Genomic DNA, 9,777 nt, shown 5'->3' on the forward strand with positions numbered 1-9,777 from the left:
CTAGCCCCTTCACATACAAACACAAAGGAACAATGTCTGCAAACACGGCCCACAGCAAGTCAATCAACGTCGACTCGCCAGTTGGCCACGCCGGCGCGCACAGGCTTATGATTGTTAGCTTGGACTGATGCAGAGTATGGCAAAACACAAAACAAAAATGGCCCATAAGCCCTCTTGGTCTCCTCGATGCACCAGTATCGAGGCGTAATGCAATAACCATCAATTGAATTACTGATTTACAAAATATGTTTGCAAAACCGTCAAACCCATTAACTTAGAAAAATGGAATTTTAGAATTAAACTAATTTTGAAACTTAAACGATGAAGTTAGTGCGTTAGTTGTCTGCGGCGTAATATTTTACAAAGGTGTTTTTATGTGGAACTAGAAGCGAAACTGTTACATTCGTAGTACAGCATTTTGTTTTACAATTTCGAACAATTTTGTTTTAAAATTTGCGTTATTTAAAATACGTTTAGAACTGTGTTTTCAAATATATAGAGCAGAGCAGACACACTGGATAAGTACAGATAAGAACGGATACTCACACTGGGAAAGTAATTTTGAGTAAGGCTTGAATTTTCATTTTCATTTCATTTTCATTTTGCAGCGTTTGGCGGGGCAATGAGAGCGCAAATCAGTCCAAGGCCGATGATAGGAGGGGTAATGGCAGAATAATCTATGCGAACCACCAAAACGCTATGGGAGAGGAACAGGGTGTGAGTTGGGGTAGGGTTAATGGATTGATGTATACTTGACGAATAATTGCGCTGCAGAATGTGGTGAAAAGGTGCATTGAACAGTACTACTGTTGGCTGTTCAGAAATAAATACAATATGTTTCTCCATAAGGTTTGATAGCTAATGTATGTATTTTGTTATTAAGTGATGCCAATTTATAAGTGTTAAAAAATTCATTTTATCCCGTGGTTTTATCAAGTTTGAGAGACGGCAACCGTAGATGTGCGTAGAAGATCGCGAAAAGCTCAAGCGATTGTATGTTCACTTGTTTGTCGCGTACGCTAGAACGTATGTGATTTTGCGTGTATAAATTCGATTTTGTAACTCGCGTTGGAGCTCGCGTGTGTGTTCTTGAATGATCGCGCTGAACGTGAGTTTGTTGCTTGGTTTTTAGTGTACGGTTCAGGTACTAGAAGATAATTCCCCCATAACACTAGAGTTCCCGATCACGTTTCCATGGAATGTGTTATCTAATGAATATGAGCCTCATTTTTTTATTGGTCCAACTGAAGACATGCATCTAGGCTGTTAAGAACGAGGGCAGGGACATCCAAACGTGACCGACTCATAATCCGCGAACGGTGGGTTGTTGGCGAGATCGCGAGTATATGTGGATGATTACAATTGCATGTTCGCGTTTGAGACCCGGTTTGTGTTATCGCGAAGGCTAGCGGCGTTTGTACGTTTTGAATGAGATATTATGAGTGTATATGGGAGCATATGCAATTGATTGTGTTAGTGAGTGTTGTAATGAATCTAAATTAAGATATAGTGATAAAACGAAAAAGAACATGCCGAATTAAAAGAAAAAAATGAAGACATTAGGTAGAAGCGTATAAATTGACTGATATTTTGGTTTACATGAGTAGTGGAAAAGCAAACTAATAGAAGTAAAACAAAATCAGACAAATGAAGTAGAAGAAAATAACGGGAGGGACGTATTCTAAGTTGCTTATATTTGGGAACATAGCCACTTTATTTGACGGTTTGGTTCGCGTGGATGATGGTTCTTCAAAATTACTAGGCACATTTTGAACATTTGACTTGATTCTTGCATTCCGTTAGAACTTTCTCATGCTATGCTGGCCGGGAATGGATGATTAACGTGCGTCGGTAAATTAATCGTACCTTCATTTATCCAATCCGAATGAATCGAATCGAATGCACAAATTGAACACCGGTAAAAAGTGATCCCAAGAAGGATTACCCACTATTCTATCATATAAGCCAGTTCTGCATCCATTCCCTGACCCATATGTCACAAATACTCAGACGAACACATACACAGATCGACATATGACTAGCACATAACAATTTTACAATAGTACTAAAAACTACAATTATTACAACACAACACAACTAATAGGGTTCCACTGTTATTTTTTTAATGCGCCTGTGCACGTTGACGAGGTCGACCGATAAATCGACACACAATTGGGATTTTCGATTGATTGACACCGGTGTAGTGGATTGCACTGGTTTTGCACTTTCTAGCAGAAGTGTCAATGGAACATACCCAGTTTTCTGCACTTCTGCTAGAAAGTGCAAGAACGGTGCAATCCACTACACCGGTGTCAATCAATCGAAAATCCCAAATGACTCCCACTGCGAGCCGTTAAGCTGTTGAACAATGTCTGCACAACCCACAGAAAAAGTCAATCCACGGCGACCCGCGAATCGGCCACGCCTGTGTGCACAGGCTCTTAGGGGCCGTACACAAATGACGTAGCTTTTTTTCGCAGACTTTTTGACCCCTCCCTCCCCCCTCGTAGCATTTGGTCACAAAATTCTAACCTCCCCCTCGTAAATAACGTAGCATTTATCTACCCCCTCCCCCTCGTCCCATGCAAAGCGCCCGGGTGATGAAAAAAAATTACATGTTTTTCAATTATTTTAAATACATGTCCTTTCAAAATGTTTGACGACTTTTATCAACATTTTCATTATAACAGCAAATTGCGTGCAAAATAAGCCCATTTCATCACAAATATTGTGTTGATAGTTTTGTTTTGAATTTTATATGTTGTTTATTACCTTCACCAACAGGCCCCTTGGCCCCAATGGTGGTTGCTTAAACTAATTACTTTTTAGTATTGACAACATTTTCACTTTTATCGCATTCCGCGTCCTGTTGAAGTCAAAGGCCGTCGCCACACTGTTAAAAATTCGTTGGAGTCCGGTAACAGCGCTCTGGCAACCATAGTTGGTTCTCCTGAACGGAACTCGCATAAGGGAGTTATTGCGTAGAGCTCGAACGCGGGTTTGAAGATCCAGACGTCCGAGGATTGTAGGGCAATCCACTCTGGCAGAGAGTAAGTCCGAGACGAACAGGGCTCGAGAGCAGTCCCTCCGAATGCTGAGTTTATCGAGGTGTATTAGCTGGCAACGGTTTTCATAGCTCGGCAGCTGAAATCTGTTTCGCCATGGGAGATGACGAAGGGCGAAGCGTATGAACCTGCGTTGGACAGCCTCGATTCTGTCAATCCCGTTCTGGTAGTACTGATTCCAAACAGCTGAACAATATTCTAACGTTGAGCGGACCAACGCGCAGTAAAGCGATTTAAGACAATATACGTCCCTAAAGTTTTTCGCTATTCGGAAGATGAACCCAAGCTGTCGTGATGCCTTATCCACGATGTATGACGTATGTGGTTTGAATGTTAATGCCGAATCCATGATGACTCCGAGATCTTTGATGTGAGAGTGTCTTGGAATGCTCGAGCCGAAGAAATGGTAGTTAAACTGAGTCGGTTGGCGTTTCCGCGTGAACGTAACGATTGAGCATTTACTCGGGTTTAAAACCATTCTGTTTAGATCACACCACGTACTAAATCTGTTCAGTTCCCTCTGAAGAAGCTCGGCATCGGTTTTATCCCGTATTTGTTGAAAAATTTTCATGTCGTCGGCGAAAGAAAGGCGGGGTCCTTGTAATGTGAAATTGACGTCATTAAAGTAGAGGAGGAATATTACTGGACCGAGATGGCTTCCTTGTGGGATGCCGGATGTAGCGAAGAATGGTGCAGATAGACAGTCCTTAATGCTGATTTGGAGTTGCCTTCCATCGAGGTAGGAACGAAACCAGCGCAGAAGTTGTCCATGAATGCCGAGTTTGTCCAACTTCGCTATTGCGATATCATGGTTGATTTTGTCGAAGGCCGCAGATAGATCCATATAAATAGCATCGGTTTGCAATCCGTCAGCGAATCCATCCATTACATATGTTGTGAACGAGAGCAGGTTTGTCGTTGTCGATCGTTTAGGCATGAAACCGTGTTGGTCATCTGCAATGTAGTGTTTGCAGTGAAAGAAAATAGGATCTAACACAACCAACTCGAACAGTTTTGATACAGCACTTAAGCACGAGATTCCCCGATAATTGTCAATGTTCGATTTGTTTCCTTTTTTATGAACTGGAAACATGTGCGCTGGTTTCCAGCAGGAAGGGAATGTACCAGTAGTGAGTGATAGCTCGAAGACTCGCCGAAGTGGTTCAAGAAGCCCGCTGATGCACTTTTTGACAAAAATCGAGGGAACACCATCTGGACCCGGGGAACAAGATGCTTTCAGTTTGGCATTTGCTGCAAGAATGGCAGCATTATCGACACAAATTCGGTTGATGGTTCGTCCTAGAGAAGGAGTTAAATTAGCGGCGGCAGCGACTTGTTGTGGTGGCAAGCGCTCGTTGGAAAAAACGCTTGAAAATTTGTCGGAGAACAGTTGGCAAATTTCCTTAGTGTCGGTGCCTAAAACTCCATTAAACGACATACAAGATGGCAAACCGGATTCTTTTCGCTGCTCGTTAACATACTTCCAGAACGACTTGGGCTTGGATTTCAGTTGACGCTCGACGTTTCGCTGGTGTCTAAAAAAGGCGCGTCTGCTTTGTTGTTTGTATTCGTGGTTGAGTGGAAAGTAGTGATTTCGTAATGCAAGTGTCTGATGCTTCGAGAATTTTTTAAATGCAGCTCCTTTGGCAGATTTTAATTGTCTAAGGACGGTTGATTGCCAGGGAGGGTGTTGATCGGTACAAATTGTTCGTTTTGGCACATGGCGGTCGATAAGGTAGTTAAGAATACTAGAAAACGTCATCGCTGCTTCGTTCGCGTCGTCATTGTTAATATTTTCGTCCCAGTTTATATCCAACAGCGTGTTAACGATGCTGTCGTAGTCAGCGTTTTTAAAATCGTAGACGATAGAGCTTGAGACGTCTTCAAAATTCACTCCTAGGTTACCAGCGAATATAAGGTGTAGTGGGGGATGATGACGCACCTGCTTGACTAAAGGAGTCGGTGCAGTGCAGCAGTACGGAGCGCAGTCCCGGGCACATACAAAGCAGAGGTCCAATGTACGTCCATTCTCGTTGGTGACATTATTAATTTGCCGAAGAGTTGCGCTACTGTAGTTGTCCAAAATACAACTGGCATTGTTAATAAGCGCAGATTTGTCGATATCCAATCGTAGAAAACCATTACTTGCTTGGCACCACGTCAAGCCAGGTAAGTTGAAGTCGCCCAGTATAACGATATCATCAGACGGGGCGGCGATCGAGGCGATAAAAGAAACGGAGGAAAGATGTACATCGATCAGGCTGGAATCACGAATTCTGTCAGGTGGAAAATACACAACACACAGGAACAGATTTCGATCGGCAAGTTTCACTGATATCCACACTTGCTCGGAGCTCGCCCACCGGTCATCGTTGATCACTCGGGCTTTTATACCACGGCGAACGGCGATAAGAACACCACCGCCTGATGTCTTGTGGCTGTTGAGGGCATTGCGGTCACAGCGGTAGACATCGAATGTTGAACCAAAGACCTGGCGAGACAGAGTACGGTTGTCGAGCCACGTCTCGGTCAAGGCGATAATGTCGTAACAGCAACCCGTGGTCGCGAGCAAATAGCTGTCCGTTGATGAATTTAAGCCACCAACATTCTGGTAGTAAACCTCGATGTTGTTGGAGGACGGATCAGGTACAGCAAAGAGCGAAGCCATGTTGCCATGTAGGAAGATCCTTTCGTCAATCCCACGAACAGTATCGGAACGGTTCACGGTCGCCTGGTCGACTGTGGTGAGGGATTCGAGGCATCCCGAATCAACTGCGTCGCGCCCCAAAATACGACTATCGTCGTCGTCGAGAGAAATGGTTGGCATCTGATAACAAGATGTCGGAGCAAAAGGCAAAAAACTGGAAGCGAAGAATACATCAGCGCTTGAAGTGTTCGGAACAGATGTATACTTGCCATTTGCGGCAGGTTGGAAGACCCTTTCACCCATCCCACACACAGGACCGGGACGACTGATGATCGCTGGCTGCAAGTGCTCGACTGTGGCGGGGGGATCGAGGGCTTCCATAGTGCCAACTGCGGTGCGTCCCAGTATGCGTTGGAACCCGATGGCGGAATGCGGAGAGCAGGAACGGGGTGGTAGCAGCTTGCGGCGAGAGTCGTACGATGAGCTAGAAGCGTGAATCGGTTCAACCGTTGTATCGTTACAATTTTTATAATACTTGCCGAGAAAGGCGGCTTGGAAGACCCTTTCCCCACCCACACATACAGGACCGGGACGACTGATGAACGCTGGCGGCAAGGGCTCGACTGTAGCAGGGGGATCGAGGGCTTCCATAGTACCAGCTGCGTTGCATCCCAGTATGCGATCGGCATCGATACTCCTTCACAAGGGCGGTGTGGCTTGGTATAGTGGCATGGCCAATCGTTGCGGAGTCCTCTGCAGGACCATTGATGGGCCGGGTTGCATTAGAGAGGTACATGCTTCTTCTGGAGGCGGTGGAAAATCAGTCGGCGGGCTCCAAATGTTCTGGGTACGGCTGTCTTCGAATTCCCTGAACAGTATGCCTTGCGGCCATGAGTCAGGATTAAGAGCTGCATCACGGTACTTTGGGTGAACTCCAACTTTGAAGGATATGAAGTTCAAAGTACTGACGTCTATGCCTTTTTTAACAAGCGGAATAACCTTTATCTCCTCGTTACAATTTAGTCCTTCTTTTGACATTTTTTCGACAGTCTCTTTGCTAACGCTAGGATGAAAGCGGGAAAGATACATCCAGAGCAACGGCGCGGGAGGTGGAACCGCAACAATGTTGCTATTATCGACTAGCTTTCGACCACCAACAAGAATATTGCTCGGATCAGGGCCATCCTCGCGACGACGTTTCTGAGGTGGTCGAGAGGTACCGGAGTTTGGCCGGACTGGAGTAGCTGTTGAAACCTTTCTAGCCAGGCGCGAAATTTGCTGGTTATTTTTGGATAACTCGGCCTTTAGTTCAGCACAGACGTCATCCATTTTCCCAGCGATAGCCGCGATAACACATCCAAGTGAAGAAACGGTGTCGCGAAAGCAAGCAAACTTCATCAGCTTGACACATTCATTGCACATCCAAAATAAGTTTGGGTTTTCCGCAAGTTTTTTCAAAAACGGCTTGTTAAGTTGTTTCCCACATTGCATATGTACCACATTTTTGCAAAAACCCATACATTCGATAAAGTCGTCATCCGATTTGACGGCTTTCGCGCAGTGATCGCATGCACTTGCCATAATGCGTGCCGATCTGAGAATGCGAACAATGAAATATAGATGGCGCTGCGTTCGGTGGAAAGTTTTGGTGGTTAAGTCACAGAAGTTCACTCAGTTACGTTCTTCGCTGATTTTTTCGCAACACAAAAGCAAACAGGAGACACTTTCACACTGCACAATAACAATGTTAAAAACAAAATACTGAGTCGATTAACACGACAAACAACGATAAAAACTTCACAAATCTCGTCAAAAAGTAAAAATAGTTGAGCCGATTTATGTAAACAACTAATCGGTAGGAATACACTGAACCAAAAAACAAGGGGAGCATAAAGAGAAGTTCTCTCAGTTCACAATCCTGCAGCTGCCAATGATTCTAAGAAGCATACGTTCATCTTAATTACTAAATTTTGTTTGGTTGAATCCGAAGTGAAAATTTAATTCAGCTGCCAAACTAAGTCTACTAGTTAGCAACATTAACTAACTAATGTAGCAAGTTAAATCCGCATACAAAATTATTTCGTATTTTTGTGAACTTGTAATTCCGCGAATCGTAAAATTTACCTCATGAAAAACCGCACCAAAAGTATCTTATTTGAATTTAAATTCATTTCTCTTGGGAATGGAGGATCATTAAATTGTTTTCTTTAAACAATGGGTTTTAAATTTAATGCTACGTCGCACAACTTTTGACCCTACCCTCCCCCTCGTCACACTTCGTCACAAATTTAGTATACCCTCCCCACCCCCCAAAATGCTACGTCATTTATGCATGGCCCCTTAGCTGACTGTTAGTTTGGGCTGGTGCAGACTATGAAATAACATAAAACATAAAAGAGACCCATAAGCCTTCTCGGTCTCCTCGATGCACCACTATCGAGGCAAAATGCAATAACCATCTTAAAGTAGTTGTCTGCTCAAATATGCTTGAAGATGTTTGCAGTACCGTCAAACCCGTCAACCTAGGAGAGGGCAAAGGCACAAATCCCCGACTATGTACGGGGAACGTGCGATTTGAGCCAATATATTCTGATAGGAGAGGGACTTGACGTGGCTGGAATTTTATACTAAAAACCTGCTCAACCTGCTGCTGGGAAGAGTAAGTTCTAGTTTAAAAAATTGTTTAGTGCCAGATTTCGACAGACATTCGAAATGGCCAGATTGTTCTTGGAAAATATTGGTAACCCTAATGCAGATTAAACATGAAATGTGGATGCAGCGAATGAACAAAGGATTGCAACAGCTGCAATACCAACAGTAAATGATATCGTGGTCTTGGACCGATTTGTAAGTAACGTGTCTTAGCAATACGTAACCAATTCGTGATACATAAAGGTGTTCTATGAACTCGTGCTGCTCCAAAATGGATTCGAAAAACACGTTGCCGAAGACACTTTCATTATCTACAAATATGCAAACTCTAAATGTACGTTATCGGTGATAATAGTTTAATGTTGATTAGTCATCTTGATTAAATAAAAGCAAAAATCTTATTTTCATCAAGATTTTTATCTGAATGTAATATGTAGTAATAAAAATACTCAGATATTACCTTTGGACGAGCTGTTTTGGTAACCACCATATGGTTAGCAATAAACTGGTTTTGTCCGGACAAGTTGAGATCCAAGACATTCTGAAGTAGTTGTTTTCGGACAGCCTCGGAGTATTTTTTGGCGCATTCTAGTCTGCAATGGCATCCTTCTTTAGTAGAACGTGCGGGGACCACGGTACCATCTGATCTAGTGTATGACATTCCCTTCATCCTCAACAGTTTGTTCCTCTTCCTCAGCGTCATTTCCTTCTTCTTCGGTTCATGTAGCTCCTTTTCTAAAATATGGTGGGTTGTATTATTGCACCCGTTCTTTTTTTCATCTAGGTGCAAGATGGAATGTTCATCTGTAATTTGGAAAAGAAAAAAAAACATTACTACACATTTTTATATTCATTCGAAGAAGATTTTACCATCTACTGCGGTAATTTTGGACTTCAGTTTCTCGCTCCGGCGATCCCGTTGAAAATCATACTCATCCTCCGAGTTAGAAAACTCTTCATCATCCGTGATCATATTCCGGTATTTCTCGAAGCATTCGAAGATCGAAAAATCATTCAGTAATGTAGGATCTCCTTCGGCATCTTCTTCCTCCTCGGAAACATCATCCTCGTATTGATTTTCAATGTCGTCATAGGCATTACTAATGTTATCCGAATGTTTGGCGATACGCAAATCCATAGGCTGATAAGACGAATTCATTGCGTTTTGATTTTGGGAAAACGCAAGATCAACAGGCATGACTGATTCAACACACCTTCTTGAAACTGACAAATCCAGAGGTGATTCATTAGCACATAGTTCTAACGGTTTTGTTTCATGGTATGATTGCTCATGACGTGTCAACGGTGTCGAAGTGTGGCTCGCAAGAAAGATTTATAGAACGACGAAGAAGACATATCATTATCATGATAGCGAGCTCTTGAAACGTTACGCTGTCCTAGAAGATGGATAAA

General features: G+C 43.2%; 1 protein-coding gene across 1 annotated transcript in view; it reads right to left on the reverse strand.

Moving 5' to 3' along the window:
- The window catches only part of LOC131688024 (uncharacterized), a 33,801-nt gene extending 24,278 nt beyond the window's left edge, over positions 1-9,523 (reverse strand). Inside the window, exons 1-2 of the mRNA XM_058972150.1 lie at positions 9,235-9,523; positions 8,825-9,168 (exon numbers count right to left, since the gene is read on the reverse strand). Coding sequence (XP_058828133.1) covers positions 8,825-9,168; positions 9,235-9,523 — 633 coding nt within the window. The remainder of the gene's footprint in view (positions 1-8,824; positions 9,169-9,234) is intronic.
- Between the last annotated feature and the right edge of the window lie 254 nt (positions 9,524-9,777).

The sequence above is a fragment of the Topomyia yanbarensis genome, chromosome 3 (genome assembly GCF_030247195.1).
Source record: "Topomyia yanbarensis strain Yona2022 chromosome 3, ASM3024719v1, whole genome shotgun sequence".
In the NCBI taxonomy this organism is placed as follows: domain Eukaryota; kingdom Metazoa; phylum Arthropoda; class Insecta; order Diptera; family Culicidae; genus Topomyia; species Topomyia yanbarensis.